Source organism: Carassius carassius, chromosome 1 (assembly GCF_963082965.1).
Source record: "Carassius carassius chromosome 1, fCarCar2.1, whole genome shotgun sequence".
Lineage (NCBI taxonomy): Eukaryota > Metazoa > Chordata > Actinopteri > Cypriniformes > Cyprinidae > Carassius > Carassius carassius.
The window spans coordinates 47,024,282-47,043,247 of record NC_081755.1 but is presented as its reverse complement, the minus strand read 5'-3'; the positions used below and the strand labels follow the sequence as shown (position 1 = coordinate 47,043,247).

Here is an 18,966-nt window from a genome sequence, read left to right as displayed (position 1 = left end):
AGAAGTTAAAAATTGTTGTTACTTTCAAACATGCAGCCTTTGCTTCTTATTGTGGATGTTTTTATCAGCTGTTTGGAATCTCATTCTGACGGCACCCATTCACTACAGAGGATCCATTGCTGAGATAGTGGTAAGATTTTCTTAAAATGCATCTTGATTTAAGAACATTCAGATATTTATAATGGAAAACAAGACCAAAGTATTGAGTAAGAAAGGATGCCAGCTTGGTTAGTAGTGATTAAATAAATGTCCCCAGTCGCCCATATTGTTTTTGGCATCCATACTGAGTTTGCATCATATATCTCTGGACGACCTATGCACAATAACTGCAAGCTAATTACTGTGCTGATTTGGCATACACAAACCTGGCAGCCTCGGAGAACAATAATCCAGCTATCACAGAGCATGATGGGAAACGAGCAAGGGGGCCACAGACCATGTTGTATGTAATTTATATGGCTATGCGGCGGTCTGTGCTGTAATTAACATCATCTTTTCGACAGAGCCACCAGCCGACACCAGCCCAAACAAATGAGTGCTGTTTAAAGCAGCTTTTCTGGCCAGCCTGCTGCTGACGGGTCATTAAGATGATTGAGATTATTTTAGCAAATAAGAAGGAAGCGGTGTGTGTGTGTGTGTGTGTGTGTTAATTTAGTCAGCCTGTAGTCGTCTCATTTACCCTAAAGGTAAGTTCACCATATCACATGCAGAGAACGTTTAATGTAATTCATATATTCAGATATATACAAATGTTCTAACTCAGTATTTTTGTCTTGTTTTCCATTACAAATATTAACTCACTCTTAAATAAACATATATATATATATACTTGAAGCAAAACAACTTAAAAGGTTAGTTCACCCAAATATAAAAATTATGTCATTAATGACTCACCCTCATGTTGTTCCAAACCCGTAAGACCTCCGTATATCTTCGGAACGCAGTTTAAGATATTTTAGATTTAGTCCGAGAGCTTTCTGTCCCTCCATTGTGTGTATGGTATACTGTCCAAAATAACTTTTGGACCAAAATGTATTTTCGATGCTTCAAAATATTCTAACTGACCCTCTGATGTCACATGGACTACTTTGATGATGTTTTTCTTACCTTTCTGGACATGGACAGTATACCGTACACACAGTTTCAATGGAGGAACTGAGAGCTCTCGGACTAAATCTAAAACATCTTAAACTGTAAGTTTACCCTAAGTGAGTTTATGCTTAGAAAAAAAGCTCTCTGCCAATGAGGAAAGAAAAATAAGGAAAGAAAAAAATGCCCTTATTTCAAAGGGAAATCAAGATTCTTTTCTTACCCCAATGGCATTTCTTGTTCTCAATTTTCAAACTTAATTTGGACTTTTTTCTGATTTTTTTTTTAAGATTTGATATCTTAAGTAACAAGAGCATTTAATTATACTTGATTAAGTAATTTAGCTTCTCAAGTAAATGTAAGTTAATTTAACAATGCCTAGATACTCATAGTGGTAAACACAACAAAATATTGAATAGGAATTATTATTATTTAATTGTATTTTTTTTAATGAAGCAGCTAAATATTTAATATTTGACAACTGTTTATGACAGAAATGACCAACAGCAATTATCCTGTGATACAAACTACTCATTCTTTTTTTATCTAATTTCACCATACTAAATGAAAAGATCAAACTTAACATTACATCACTTGCTCACCAGTGGATCATATGCAGTAAATGGGTGCCGTCCGAATGAGAGTCGTAACAAAATGTGTATAGTCAGTTCAAAATGGCAAATGTTTCTTTTATACCAAAAATAATTAGGATATTAAAGAAAGATTGTGTTCAATAAAGATAAATTCATTAATTTCCTACCTTACATATATCAAAACTTAATTTTTGATTAGTAATATGCATTGCTAAGAACTTCATTTGGGCAACGTTAAAGCTGTTTTCTCAAATTTTCGATTTTTTTGCATCCTCAGATTCCAGATTTTCAAATAGTTGTATCTCAGCCAGATATTGTCCTGTCCTAACAAACCTTACACCAATGGAAAGCTTATTTATAAATCTATGTATAAATCTAAGCTTCAAAAAATGTGACTGGTTTTGTTGTCCAGAAAGCAATATTATGGTTAGAGATGGAGGTTAAAAACATATTATAATGGATTTGTCTATCAGAAAGATATAAACTGATGGACTGGAGTCATGTGGATTACTTGTGGATTATTGTGATGTTTGTTATTGTCAGCTGTTTGTATCAGACTCTCCTTCTGACGGCACCCATTCACTGCAGAGGATCTGTTGATGAGCAAGTGATATAGTGATACATTTCCCCAAATCTGATAAAGAAATCATGTATCATGTATTGCCAGGAGTATGAATACATTTTCAGCACATTTTTGGGTGAACTATTCCTTCAAAGAGAATGAATCCTGAGGGGATGGAACCAGGATAAAAGGCTGCTGGATAAAAGCAAACAGAAATGTGTCATAGTGCAAGTAGTTCTCAAACTCACCCCAAACATTTGCCGTAAATCCGGGTCACGGAAGCGGAAGGGGATGTTGGACACGTGTAACCGTTTGGGCTGCTGTTTTTCCGTGGACTCTGAATGCGGCACCTGCTGGGAAACTTCTGTTTGTGTCACGTCTTCCGTCTGTCCAAGCAAAACAAAGACAGAAGAGCCGTCCGTTAATGAGTGCCTCTAGGTTAAACTCACAACGAAAGAAAAGGGAATAAAAAAAAAAAAAGATGAAGGATAGTAAGTTAGCCTACTTATCCGCGGCTATCATTTTTCATTCCAGTGGTACGCGGCTAAACAGACGTTGAGTTATGGTGGCCTACCTGAGGTCATGCATCTACAATAAGATTATTAATCTCCACCTGTTACTGTCTGAGGAACCAAACACACCAGATATACTGACAAATATCCAGCAAACACACACACACACACACAAGCGTGCACGCTCTTGGAGGCCATTGGCTTGTTGATTCCATCATTATGTTGATGATCCGCCACAAATGAAACTTTAGACGTGTGTGACAGATGTTTTCTCTCTCCGCTAGCTCAGTCGAGCAGAACGACACACACACACACACACACACACTCATTTTCATGTGCTCGCTTACAGCAGCATGTCATCAGAATGTCATCATTGAGGTAAAAAATGTTCAGATTCATTCAAACATACACACGCACACACACATATGCATGTACACAACAACATCAACAAATCTCCCCAGAGCATCATGGGCTTCATCAAAACATCAACACACAGCACCAACATTATTGCATCAGCTCGTAACAGAGACACACACACACACACACACACACACACACACTGTGTGGCACGCGTGCAAATACATGCAGTCAGTTCTACCAGTAATTTGACAAATCTCACAAAAACATAAAAGTATCCTGTATGAGTTATTGCTAGAAGTATTGCAACTGTAATTGATGATGCTTTATGAGAGAAAAGGGCACAGATTTAAGTCATTATTCACTGAAAAACTCATCTACTGCTGGTCTCAAATGTGACTTACAGCATTATTATTGTTAACTAAAAGCATAAAAACAGTTCTTATTAAAAAAAAAAAAAAGCATATTTAATTTAAATATAAAAATTCAGCATAAAATAAAATAGAATAAAATAAATAAGATTTTAAATTTAAATGAAAACAAATTTCTAAAAAAACTATTCGTAAAATACAACCAAAGTTGTACTAAAATAACACTGGTCACTTGTAAATTTCAAATACTACTGGTTCCCACAAATGCATGCATGGCAAAAAAAAAAAGAAAAAAAAGAAAAAAAAAAGGTTATCACAAAAACACATGACAAAATTAAACCTTATTTTAATACTATTGCATTGCACTGACAAAAAAGCCAATAAACACATTTTCAACACAAAATCTCATTACTGTAACACATGTTTGTTTATAGCTCACATTGATGATTCTCATTATATTCCCATTACTGTAATAGTCTCATTTTTTTATGTGATTGTCGGAAAAAAAAAATATATTTTTTTTCTTTTTTTTTTATCAGCAAGCTAATGGCATAAAAAAGTAATAATGCTACAAATCCTGTAATTTAAATAACATTATTTATACTTTTTTCTCCATTAAAGAAATGAAAAATGGGGAAATGTGTATAAAAGTCATGAAATAATGTTCTAAAAATATGAATGACTTATTTTCCTTTTGATTTCAGGGTGAAATATGAGCATGTTTTAAATTAAATGATCATATTATTATTATTATTATTATTATTATTATTATTGAAAATACAGAAAAAAATAGAATTGATGTATTTTTTATTTTTCTTCTTATTTCTTTTGATTTTGGGGTGAAATATGAGCCAAACAAGTTCCTTACAAGTTTCCTGACATTCACCTTGTTTTTCACCTATTTTCTTTTTTTTTTATACATGCGAAACACGGGCTTGTGCTGGTGTGGAGTCATGCAGCGCGTGATTTATGATCACACGTATGTGCATGCAGACACATGCAGTACATAATTCATTACACACACACTCAACACGCTGCTCCGTGCGATACATCATTCTCATTTATCTCCCGGCATTAATCACCCCAGCATCATCATCACCATCATCATAACCAGCGTAACGACCGTCAGCTTTATTGTTGCCATTATGATAATCACTGTCCCGGCAGTAACGAGGCTCATTGTGCTCTTTTATAGCTCTCGCCTGCGCTCTGACACGCACTGTTCTCACTGACAGCTGTCTGACTCCATCGCTCTGCCAGTGTGTTTCTGGGGCCGCAGGTGAAGACGGGGCCACCAACCCCGCTCCTCCCCCTCCCGCCTCACTGCACCCTGGGTAATGGGAGGACGCTCGTCCCCCGGGGGGCGCGAGGAGACGTGTGGAGGTTAATATCACACAATGATTTAGCTTTAGCTCTCTTTCTATCTTATTCTTGTATCTATTAATCTTCTTGTAATCATAATTCTAACTAAATTATTAGATTTAAGCTTAAAGGTGTAATTGGATGCAACATTCACTTTTACATGTTGTTTGAACATAAATGTGTGTTGGCAGTGTGTGTACTCAACCACCCGATTATGATAAAAATCCACCCAGTGCTTTTATTTTTTTTTAATGCCAATAAATCACGAGAACTGTCACAGATCAAGACATTCTCAGATTCTTGGCTGTTTGACATCACACAGACAAAGGCCACTCCCACAATAGTAGAATATATAAATATATATATATATATATATATAATTTTTATTTTTTAATCACATTTAATAAGCCACACTCTCCATCAGCACAATAATAATTTATAATGAGGTTTAAGCACAGGGCCCTGAGTGTCTGAGAAGCATTATCAGCCAAAGAAGAAAGAAATCCACCTGGCCCAACGAGATTAACTAGTGAGCGTGTCCACCTTTCTGCTACGCTAAATTATTCATGCTACAGCATGTACACGCATAAAGAAAACAGGCCAGGAGGAAAAGAGAAAGCAGAAATCCAAAAGAGCATTACAGAAAGACGAGACGATTTTCTGAGCACAACCGCTGAGAAAACTACACTTTGCTTATTATATAAGATGCAATATGCTAAGCAAGGCCTCAAAAACTAATGAAACTGTCAACAGGAACTGCATAAAGGCCACTGCACTGCATTCGTGTTAACACTCTCCAATGCACTGAATACATAGTGCTGGTATTTAGACGAGTCTTCAGCACAGAAACATCAATTAACATCCCGACTGCATGAAGCAGGAATGATGCAAACAGACACGGCACTTATTCGGTGTCATTCTGTCTGGGAGCGAGAGCTAGTAATACATGACAGTGATGATGTCATTCCACCCGCAGCGAGGTGACACGTCGTTACAGTGGCGTCAAAAGCTCGCTCTCACCTCATTATTTTGGACAGAGGAGCATGTACTCCCAAAACACAGCAGCTCCTCACACACCTGCTCATGCACAGCTTCCTCCACGGCTTCGTAATCACTGCATCATCCCAATATTTTACAGTGACTTATGGGAGATGAACCCTGTCCACTTTTAGATGCTCTGTGACTCAGGTTCATCAGATGAAGTTCAAGTGATGTTTCTGGTGTGAACTCAGCTGAAACCCAGATTCATTTTCTAAATGCATGTTTGTAGTCTTTTAGATTGAACAGTTCATCATTGCACATTATTCCAAAGGATAGCAACGCTGAAAATCCTTCACATAATGTGGTGTTACAGGTCAAAAATCACCCATCTTTTAAAAGCTTATGCTTTATTATTGCAAGCCATGGATTCAATCTTTCAAACTTGTTTCAGAAAACATTTATTAATAACTTAAGTAATATTTTATCAAAAGGTTTAATTGTTATATATATATATATATATATGTACAGCAGTCTGAAGAGTTTGGTGACTGTATGTAATGTGTTGATGAGTGTGTTTGACGCACCGGTGCTGTGTTGCTGCTGATGGCTGGCGTGTTGCTGTCGGCATTGGCCAGATCGCTGTGGGTCTGTGCCGGCGTGTAGAGCGTCAGGCCGTGATCCGGGACGCGGTTCTGTCCTGCGTAGTCTTGCGTGGGAAGCGCGGTGAACTCGGCGGGGATGCCGTTCTGCGGGGGATGCGCAAACTGCGGAGTGTAGGTCTGGGCCATCACGTCCGCCGGATTGCTGGCCTCCTGATTACCCTGCAAACACACGAGCAAATGAAAGCATACATTGAACCGCTGCGGCCTTCGCATATGTCACAATATATAACAGCCACATAAATGTCATGGAAATTAATTTGCAACCCATGCATCTGAATTTCTGGACTAAACTCCTCTCAGTCAAATAATACCATGTATGAGATGCACAATTATGGATGTTGCTAAACACTGCTGATGTAATTTAACAAACAAGTTTGGTCAAAAGTAATCTAAATGTAATCCAAAAGTAGTACCTAGTATAAGTAACCTAGATTACATTACTGAAATTTTTTTTTTTTTTATCAGGCAATTTGTAATCAGTAACAAACTACAATTTGTAAGTAATCTGGCCGTATGTTCAATCCCAACAATGCGGTGCATGTCTGAGGCGAGTGATGAGGCATTTTTATCCACGCCTCTGATGGGCCGATCTGGGAATTCGGCCGCCCCACACTTTAAATAGGCCAGGAAAACAACGATCACATCTCACGGATGATTACAGACACGCTTGATCATTCCTAATGAACAGACTCTGTGTTGTAGAAGCCGCTCTGAGAACCAGAGGCCACTGGGACTTTCAACAGCACGGAAAAAAAGGGAAATCAGCCTCCTTACGATGTTTTGACTGAGAGCTTTGATTTTCCTGACAGGTTACTAATGTTAGCAGTGCTCAGACGCGTCTTCACATAAACACTTTCTGCACAGTGCTGTTTGTCAAGCTGCAAGCGATGCGCTATAGTCAACTCTATAAAGCCTGCGCTGTCATATATGATTCATTTCTAAAACCTCTAAATGATCAACATGACCAAAACTGCATGACTTCTGTCATCTGATTAATAGTTTAGACCTTTTTTTTTAGTAAGTAAAAAGCCTTTTATAGTATACTTGTACAAACATGCCTTCTGTTCGTGCATCGCATCGTTTTACTGTGACGTCTTTTATATCTGAAAAAATTCTATATTTTCGCTTAGTCTGAGCCTCTGAATAAAAAAAGGTTTTTTTTTTTCTCTCCCTATTTTATTCTTGTATATAATACCATATGAACCATAAAAGCCTGTTGTATCCAATATGATACACAGCAAAAAAACACATAAGCAAACTTATATTATACGTATATTATTATACGTATATATATATATATATATATATACGAAATTATAAACACACCACTTTGTTTTTGCCCCCATTTTTCATGAACTGAACTCAAAGATCTAAGACTTTTTCTTTGTACACAAAAGGCCTATTTCTCTCAAATATTGTTCATACACTGTATGTTCACAAACAAGATCTAATTTTAAGACGTGGATCACTGTAGGCTAAGGCTCACTTTCACTGGACTTAAGGGTAAAAAAGATTTTTAAAAAATAAGAATTTCTATTAAACAGATAAAGTGAATGAAATCTCTGAATGCAGGACGGAGATAAATGCACTTGATTTCCTCCATTGTCTCTGGCTGTTGTTGTTGGATATCTTTCCTGGAGTCTTAATGAGGCGAGAGCTGTCAGTCGCCGTAAATGAGGGCGAATTACAGCTACACAGAGAGATCCTGAACAAACCACTGTTCCCAATTAGAGCTCAGAGCGTCTAGAGCTGATACAGGGAGAGTGGAATCAGTGCTCGGTCAGTTTACTTTTACTTCACATCAATCAATCTTCCTTCAGCATCACTGAGAATATTAGAGCTTTTAATCAATATTCTGAATTAGATTTTATTTCGTATATCCTATTATATTGTGTATTTATTTTGTCTTTTTATAGTTTTAATACATTTTTATATCAGATTTGTTTACAAAACAAATGTTGACTTTGGAATGAGCTGAATTAAATTGTTTAATATTTTACTTTATTTCAGTTTATTTCATTTATTTTAATGTTTATTTATTGTAAGTTAGGGTTACCACTAAATACATTTCATATAAACTAAAATAAATGGTAGTTTAAGCAGTGTAAATACAGAAAAAAAAGGTTGTGAAAATCTACTAATATTAACTGGAAGTCCAAATTGATGCTATTAAAATACCATGAAAGTAAAAATCACAAACAAAAGTGCATAATATAAAAAAAATAGCTCATATACATTTAAAACAAATATATCAAGTAGTATTTAGTAGGTCAGTATGTAGGTTATTTAGTAACATGCTAGTATTTCAGACTTTTTATCTTGCAACTCTGATTTTTTAAATTTCAAAATGTCAGATTATTATTATTATTATTTTATTTCTATTTCATTTGCAAGAAAAAAAAAAGTGAAATATCAACTCAAAATTATGAGAACAAAGTCTGTTTTTTGTGAAATTTAAACTAAAAAGGTGAGGAAAAAATGTCAGAATTGCAAGATAAAAAGTCATAATTACTTTTTTTATTTTGCATTCTGTAGCTTCTGTTTATATGTATTCCAGTCCCAAAAGTGTACAAACTAAACTTACCTATCTAGTGCACTTAACAACTCAGAAAACACACTTTCATGACGCAACACAAAACATGGTACAAAGCAGCATTGAGTTTCAAAGCAGCGAAACACACACACACACACACACAGGCTCTTTAAAAGGGCAGTGCTGCGAGTCACGCAGGGAGATGAAGCTTATTAGTGAAACACAAAGCTACGCTTGCTGCTGTGTGTGATCTCTGCTGCCGCTCTGAAGTGTGTGACAAACACATTTTCTGAGGGCAGATGAACCAGACGAGAAAAAAGAGGCTGGTAAATCAGAGGAGACGCAGAGAGACCTTCAACCTCATGAGTCCAGCGCCGATGCCCTCACATCCCACACACTCACACACACTTCTCACACCAGACCAGCGCTGAGCCGTTCAGTCCTGCACTCCTCCTACAGTATGATTTATAACATCACATCATGAGCTCATTAACATATGGGCGGAGAAAAGGTTTCAAGAGTTTGAAAACGTAAACATGGAAAGGTTTTGATGTAAAATTAAGTTAATTGTATTACTAATACTGTATATCCATGTGTTTTCATTAAAGCAAATGGACGACAAACTAAATGGCATTTTCAAATGACAATGGCATTATACACTTTTTCTTTTAGCCTTTTGTTTTTTGCTAATGTAATGTTTAAACATATATTTATTATTTCTAATTACATTAAAAACTGTAAAACTGTGGAATATTATTACAATTTAAAATAAGCAAATTGACAAATAGAATTTATAGAAATAGAACATTTTTTACATTTCCCTGCCATTGGGTTTGAATCCTAACCCTAGGGTTGTGGGTTCGAATCTCGGGCCGGCAATACCAAGACTGAGGCATTATATATATATATATATATTTTTTTTATTTTTTATAGTGTAATTCAAGTGTGTCTTAAAGGTACAGTAATGCCAAACAGTTTCCTTACAAAGGTGATTACAACTGAACGTTAGGAGGAGGAATCAAATGGTCGGGCAGCAGGAACCACTTGATCATTTCCAGCTGAGAGTCCAGTAAAATAATGCAGCAGTTCAGGGTTAACCAGCAGCAAGTGCTGGAGGATCCCCCTCATTCCCTCCAATTACTGCTCAACAACACAAGAAAGAGCTGCCGAGGGGCAGCAGGCCAATTTACAGCAGCTCTGTCCATCGCCTGCCACTTATTAGTCTTCATTCTGCGCAGCTGAAAGCTCCGCTGTGTCGTTTTTACACCTCATTTGTGAGAGAATAAATTTGGCAAAACTAACAGCTTGTCTGTCCTCAGTCTCAGCGGCTCTGCCGAAAACATCCCAGCCCTCAGAGTCTCAGCGTCGCTCTGCGCCGTTTGACCTCAGACATTAACCTGAACACTCAACCAACGAGTGAGAGGAATCCGCTGAGACAGGAAAGATGCTCAGGAGATTTCAGTTCTCAGTTGAGTTTCTTCTAAACTTGAGCTCAAATGTTTCTCCTAAATTTATTTCAAAATAATTTGATTACAATTAGAAACAAAAAAGTCATTAGTCAGGGTTAGAGTCATCCAGTTTTATTTATATTCCATTATAGTTTTTGTTAATATTTTGAATTATATATATATATATATATATATATATATATATATATATATTTATATATATATATATATATATATATATATATATATAATGTATTTTTTTTTCATTTTAATTAAAATTTCTCTGTAATATTACAATTATTTCTGTTCAGCTTTAATTTTTATTTCAGTTTAAGTAATTGTATATATTTATATATTTTTTTTTATCTCAGTTTTATTTCAATTCCGAATTATAATTTTTTTTATAGTTTTAGTTCTAGCTAAAAAACACACACACACACACACACACACACACAAACAACAGCACCATTTTGCTCATGCAAACACTATTGCAAACTGTTACTGATAATTCTCTATTTTCTGCATTAAACGGCCACGTACAGTATCACACAAATAAAGAGAGAAAGCTTTATATTCTCGTACTCAGATGTGTGTGTGCGTGTGTGTGTTTTGGGAGATTGCAGTATGGCAGTAAAAGTCTGCAGCAGGCATCCACGACCTGTTCATCCTCCGAGACCCAGAGCTGAAAGTGTGTTAATAAAGCCCAAAGACAGAAGATCATTTTAAACTCTTATGACACACGACGAGGCGACCTGTGACTCTCAGCGGACCACACACACATCCTACACAAACACACACAGAGCAACCCTCCACCGTCCTGAACACAGCACATCCTGACTGAGAGAAACTTACTGACCATGACCCAAATGTGCAAGACTTACTCCAATTCAACTGGGGTTAGGTGTGGTCCTTCGTATCAAATCCTACGAATTTGCGCCCCTGTTTAATACGTACGATTTTTCACGAATCGCATGAACTCGTGTGAGTTTGTACGAATTAGCCATCTTGTCAAAAATATACGAACTGCAGGGAGATCAGGTTGGATTTGTCTTTTGGACGAATAGAATTAGAGTAGGTTCTTCCAGGCTTAATAATAGCAATTAATGCGGGGATCGAGATTTTGTAGACCAAAAAACTGCATCCATCCATCATAAAAAGTGCTCCACTCTGCTCCAAGGAGTTAATAAAGGCCAGAAATGAGTTAATATGTTTTGTGTAAGAAAAATATCCATTATTTAAAACTTTACAAAGCGTAATCTCTAGCTTATGCTAACTGTCGTACACTCGTTCACAAGAGAGAGGCGTTCCAGCAGATTACGTAAGACAAAAGTGTAGCACAAGCTCCGATGGGAAGTGATGATGTGGAAACGCAGAGGAGAGAGCAAAACAAAACACTGGTCATGATTTCGAAGTAGCCTACAAAACGAGGACTTGTGAAGAAAAAATGTCAGATAATTTTAATATAAGCCAAGAGGAGACTAGATTTTTCTCACTGGAGTTTACACTATGCCTACACCCTACATCATCCGCTGCGATTGAAATATAATGAAATATATCTCTGCTCAGAAGAGTGTTTGCTGTGGTTCCGATGGAGGATGAAGTGAACTCGTGTTCGCCTTCCCTCAGGCGCTCAGAGATGAAGATATGAAGGATATAAAAGTGTTGATGCATGATCCTCATCTTGTTAATGGGACGGTTATTAAGAGTAATTATCTCTGAAAGAAGAAAGATCGTTCCTGAGAGCTTGAGAAAATCTGACATCAAGTCCAAGAAGACCAAACACTCACAAGATTCAAACTCTTCTTTATGTCTTAGTTCCTGAAAATTAAGAATAATCCTGGAAATAATTTTAAAAACTACAGTTTTGTTGTTGTTTTTTCTAAGACAAAATTTAAGAAGAATTCAGATTCTTGAAAAGAAGGTTCAGTTAGTTAACATTAGTTAACCACATTAGTTGACATGAAAAAAAAACATTAATTTAATCTAAGTTCATCTTTTTGTAATTTTGTTTTATGTCATTATTATTATAATTATTATAAATGTCTATATAAATCTTATTTTTTATTTCAGTTTTAGTTTTAGTTATTTTAGTACATCAAGTTAGAAAGACAATGTATTGGCCACTTACTGTAATAAAAAGTTTTTTTTTTTTTTTACATTTAATATTAATTTATATATATATATATATATATATAATTTTTTTTTTTTAAGTACCTTTTTTTTAGTTCATGAACTAAATTTGCACAGTTGCATTTATTGGTATGTACTGTATTAATATTTTTAACTGCATTTATTAGATAAAAATTAATATACACTGAAACAAATTAACTGCTCAATGTTAGTCGATTTTAGTTAACTAGTGTTAACTTCTGTTACCGTATTATAAGGTGGTTTTTATTTTAGTTAAAATTTTAGTCATTTTATTTTGTGTTTTTGTCATTTTTATTAGTTTAATGAGTCAACCTAATCTCTAACCAGTCTTAAATCCACAAAGTTAAGATATTCAATTAATTTATTGTGTTTCAAACATTAATCATATAATATTTAAATATATTTTGGACATAAAAATAGACATATACTTTATATTAAGACAAACAGTCCTCACACTACACTGTAAAAAGTTTAACTATTATTTACTCAATTTTATTGGTGAAACATTTTTACACCAAAAAATTGAGTGAATTTTAAAGCTGTGAAATCAATGAAATATACTGTATGAATTGAGTAAATGCAAGTAAAAAAATTAAGTAAATCTGAGTAACTGCATCTGGTACATTAACAAATAAAATTAAGTAGAAATAATTGAACATTTAAACATTTAAAAACAATATTTATGAGTAATATTAACTGTTTTTATTAATGAGTAATATTAACTTTTTATTTTCTCTAAACCTTTGTAAAATAGTACTCCACACAACCACCAGTATACATGACATTGGCCTTTATTGTCAATGAGTACAGCAATACAGCACATTTTACACTGTATACAATATTGCCTACATTTAAACTCATTTAACAAATATTTTATAAGTAAAAATTAAATATTTAAAAATTCAGGTAGCCTAATTCAAGTGTAATCAATATCCACCGGATCAGCGCTGGTCCTCGTGCCGGAGACGAACTCGCCTCTGCGGGTGAACGTTGAACTTCATACCGCCGTCCTGCGTTTCACTCACAGCCGATAGATACTGCGAGTGACTGACATAACCTGCCAATAAACAAACAGTGACAGTTCTGAGGACATTTTATCATCCAAATGATAATAATTATATTTATTATCATTAGGAATGAAGTCATGTGTTTATGCAAAGCGTTTCAATCATGCAAAAAGACTCTCGACTCTCGTTTAGGTGTCGAATTACACCTCTGTATGTTGTTTTGCATTAAATATGATTTAAAGCACAGTAAAGATTTTATAGATAAAATAAAACATACACAAACCTGAATTTCACAGAGGAAATGCACCAAATCTGCGACGCTGAGAAGAGAGCTGTTGTCTGGTAGAGTTGTGACGTTCGCGAACGAACCGATTCTTTTGAACGGCTCATAAACATGAACGATGGGAGCCGAGTCGCGGCTGGAGGGGAGCCGTTCTTTCTGTCGTTCTTTTATCCTATGCGTGTTTCACACAGATGCACACAAATGAGCTCCTCCGCGAGACAGAACAGTTATATATGGGGTGAGAATTGATGCTTTATTCCAAATAAATAGATTATGATCCACAAATAAATGTAACAAGATTCACAAAAATATATCAAATTCACAAATAAATGTACAGAGTTTCACAAAAAATATAAAACTCACAAATAAATAAAATGAGATTTGCAAATAAAAATATATATATTTACAAATGTGTTTAATGTCACAAACACAACTCTACCTGGTATTTATTTGTGAACCGCTGTCTGTGCATTTGTAAATCACTGCACGCATTTGTGGATCGGTTCCTGTGCATTTGTGGATTTGAAACACTTCTAGCGTCGACGTGCAGATAAATCCACAAATAAGTGGACTCCACCCACCGTTTACTCAAGCCAATCAAATAACGGCCACATTGAGCTGACCAATCGTAGCACGTTATCGCTTCAACCAATCACGTTTTGGCTTACAGCCAGGGGAACTGCGGGAATAGACACCGAACTTGAGACCAACAACAGACAGTCAGGGCATTTCTCAATACCAAGTTCGCAGAGTCTGGACTTCCGTCCTTCCGAGTTTGGACATGCCAAGTTGGACTCAGAAGAACGAACTCTCGAGGACGGGAGGACGCGAGTCCAGTCATTCTACAAATGGAACGGCAGCGTACTTGATAGCTTCACTCAGCATGCATGTTTTACTTGAATTAACTTCTTTTTTATTTTCAATATATTAAATATATTAGTATTAAAAAACTAATATTTACCTACTCTGATTATTTTCACTTTATATTTATAATGAAATTGAATATAATATTAAACGACTGTCTCTTTTTTATTTTAAAAACTATTAAACATTAATATGTGGTTCAGGTAACATTAATACTGTGATTATATTTACGTCGTTCAAAATAAATAAAATATGTGGAAACAACTGCCTCTTTTCATTAAGAACAATCTAGCAATAAACCCACTCAGCTACAATTTAAATAATACGGTTGAAAAGTGTAAATCAATTGTAAATAAGTGTAAATCAAAATCGAACAGCTTAGGATTGCCATTGCAATTGCTATTTATCAAGATGCTGAAGAGGAGGCTGCCGAACGGAGGAGACGAATCCTTCAAAGAAAAGCCAGGATGCAGCGGAGGATGGCGAAGAGACGTGCCATATTAGCATGTCTCTCTAGCATTGTACGTTTTTCTAATTATTCTTTCTTCATAAACTGCCCATATACTTATGTGGACTTAGTTAGGTATATCCAAATGAAAAGTCATAATAAAAATTTATTATAAATGTATCATATAGGCACCCTATCAACAGACTACAAAGTACTATCTCACAAAAAGTTATGTAAACTATTGCAGGGATGTAATGAGACTACATTAGATTTTTCAGTATACCAAATAAACTGACAAGTACAATAGGTTTGACAGTTGATAACATTTAAATTAACTAGCTTACACTTCACACACCTTTTATTTGTCTTTGTGGTGCTCAAATAAGTTTATAGTTTATCATCTTTATATAGCTAGGTGCACATCATATTACTGCATTAACACAAACAGGACAATTTAATATCTATAATAATCATATAGGCTACAACTTTTAGACTCTGGGATGAATGTTGTGCTAGAGCTTATCAATAAATGAATGAAACCGAAATAGAGTATAAAGAAATACTTCACGAAAAGAGCAAATGTTAGAGGGAGATTTAATTATGGCAGATTTTAGTAAATTTTAGACAAAATCCTTAAAACAACTGAGTATATAGCTTATATTAAATCCAAAAATATAATAAATACAATGCAACGACAATACATATAGTAACAACTTTTTAAAAGCAATACATATAACAAATACATAATACAACAAAAGTAAAAACATTCTTAATATATTATCTATATATTTTAACAGGAACAAAGTCCCACTCGCAGGTATTCACAGATCAATGACCAGGTACCAATCCTGGTCAAGTTTTTTCTGGAGAGGATTTAAAGCCAGCTTTCAGGCTCTCCAGGAACAGCATCAACATGCTGGTACAGATGCTGCCCCGTCAAAAAGCCCATGGATGGAGCCGTGAAATTGAAGTACTTGTTACGGTTTATTGGCTTGCCTGTTGAGCATCCTACAGGGTCACATCAGATGACTTCAGCATGCCACTTTCAACAGTTTGTAGGACTGTTCACAATGTTGTGGAGGAGATGATGACCATCCTCCACAAAATTATTCATTTTCCAAAAGCAGAGGAAATGGATGAGGTGGGGGGCCTTGCTGGCCATGAGGCATTCCGCTGTGCTGCTGGTGCCACATCAGGATTGTTCCTCCTGCAATGCCACAAAAAAGATGCTACATAAATAGAAAGATCTTCCCTTCCATCATTCTACAGGGCACCTGTGATGCTAAAGGCATATTTATAGATGTGTATATTGGCAATCCAGGCTCTGTACAGGATGCCCTTGTGCTGCGCAGATCACCAATGTACCAGCAGGCTTTGTATTCACCAGCTGGATACTATCTTTTGGGAGATGGGGGATACCCTTGCTTGCAGCATCCTATTGCAATCATGACCCCATACCGCCAGCCTGTCGCAAGTAAGAACACTTTTTTTATGTCAGACAGACAGACACACACACACACACGATAAACCAAATTTTTACTGTTATGAATTTGCAATACACTACACATTTTCTACACGATTTTTGATTAACAGGCCAAGTTGAAGCCCGATACAACAGGCATTATGCACAAGCACGGAACATCATCGAGCGCACTTTTGGGATGTTAAAAACTCACTGGCGTGCAATTTTCTTGCGGGCCCTAGAGATCAGGCCACTGTTCGCCCCAAAGGTGATTGGTGCCTGTTGTATCCTCCACAACATCTGTGTGATGGGAGGTGATCTCTTGGAGGAGGAGGAGGAAAGCCAAGGACAAAAAGACCGCGAGGATGGTGAGAATGCAGCAGTGGGTGAGAGGGACCTATCAGGGAACCATCTCCGAGGACGTCTGGCTGCTCAGCTTTCTTCTCCCGTGGAACTGCCTGGGTGTCTAACTGAACAGTACTACATCTAGACAGTAAACCTTTCCAGATGTTGTCATGTTCATTAAAAGAGCAACATAAACAGTTGAAATAGCTATGACATTAATTAGAAAGATAGGTATGAATAAATGTGCAAGTAGATGGGTATAGATACATTTATACGTTTTCTTAATGTTGGTATGTTCTTCTTGAGATTTAACTGCATGATTGTAAATAATTGTATACCACTATAGACATTGGATATTACATTATTTTACATTATTTGTGTTTTTGTTGTAAATATAAAGAATACACTGTTGCTATAACAATTATTTGCCAGGGTTGAAATTGAAACATTCATTTTTATTTTTTTTATTCAAATAATCTATATAAAATCATTTATCATTAAATACAACATTAATTTAGAATTTATTAAGTTTTTCAAAAAGAGACATATGTCTCTGCTCTGGCTGTTGCTGCCCTCTCTCTCTCCTCTTCTCTCGCCAATGCTTCTCTCTCCCTCTCCTCTTCCCTCTCTGCCTGTTCTTTTAGAAACTAAAGAAGAGCCTGGCTGTCCCGTCGCCTCTTTCTTGACTGCTGGCTACTCCTGGCTTCCACAGAAGGGGCTGAACCTGGTGTGCTGACTGAGCCACCTGTAGTGGCAGTGGGTTTGATGCAACAACTACGGGCATAGTAACTGAGTGCTGCCCCTGGAGTGCAGCATCCATTGCAGTGTACCACTGCCAGGTTGCAGCAGTCACACTACCGGCCTCTACCCCTTTTCCTGTGGGTGGGTCCCTAAGCTCCTGAAATAAAGCAAAATGCTGTCATGTTCTCACCTCACGTTGTTCCACACTTTTAGACATTTTTTATTTTTGCTCTACACAGAGGAAGATATTCTTAAGAATTTTTGTAACCTAACAGTTTGAGGCACCAAAAAATTACACATGTCAGTGGTGCCCCAGAACTCTTAGGTTACAAATATTCTTCCTTTGTGTAAAGCAAAAAAAAAAAAAAAAGAATAAATAAATAGTGTATACAGGTGTGAAACAACTTAAAATTGTAGGTGAATGGCAGAATGTTCATTTTGGGGTGAACTATTCTTTTTACAGTCTCAGAGTAAACAATGTAAACGGAGTAAACTACATTTTACAAAATAAAATGTAAGGGCCAATGCATCTATGTTAGGTTTCAAATATGACCGGAAAGTCTTTACACACATCTTGGTAAGCCTCTTTCAGTAACAGAGAGTAGAGAAACAGGCAGATTACCTTGTATTTATCTTTTAGGTTATTCAATTTTTTCTTTGCCTGTTTGGCAGTTATGGCCAAACCAGAAGTGGAACAAAATGCCTATAGGCAAAACAAAACCATAAAGATTTACATGATTCCACTTCAATAACGTATTAATTTTTATGGATGAAGACTGTCCAAATCTAGCTCCAAACCTTCAGACATGCAGGGAATTATACAAGCACTCAAAATGAATACTCACTCCCATCAACTTTTGGAGGAATTGCGCCTCCCGGTGAAAAGCCTTTCGTTGGCCGCCCGCCACTCTATCAAGGCCCGAGTTTCCTCAGCAGTCCCTTGATAAAAAATAATGCTTAATTTAAGTTGATGAAAAATAATACAATTATAAAAGAATTTGTAAAAAAATTTTAAATAAAGACAAGCAAACTATTTGGTTAAAATGACAAGAGCACTCTAAAATAAGGTTTGCATTTGATATAAGTATCGTTAGGCAAACGTTAGTTAGGAAACTTTTCCCTCAGGCAAAACAATTGCCCATTAGATATACCCAAAGCAAAATATATCAAATGTTTATCCACTACAGAATCAACA

The 18,966-nt window shown here is 36.0% G+C and overlaps 1 protein-coding gene across 8 annotated transcripts in view; it reads right to left on the bottom strand.

The window, feature by feature from the left end:
* rbfox3b (RNA binding fox-1 homolog 3b) overlaps positions 1–18,966 on the bottom strand; it is a 245,994-nt gene that overhangs the window by 27,360 nt on the left and 199,668 nt on the right. For all 8 annotated transcript variants that reach the window (XM_059561849.1, XM_059561859.1, XM_059561902.1 and 5 more), the window contains 2 exons: positions 6,412–6,648; positions 2,493–2,630 (listed from right to left, as the gene is read on the bottom strand). In XM_059561849.1, coding sequence (XP_059417832.1) covers positions 2,493–2,630; positions 6,412–6,648 — 375 coding nt within the window. The remainder of the gene's footprint in view (positions 1–2,492; positions 2,631–6,411; positions 6,649–18,966) is intronic.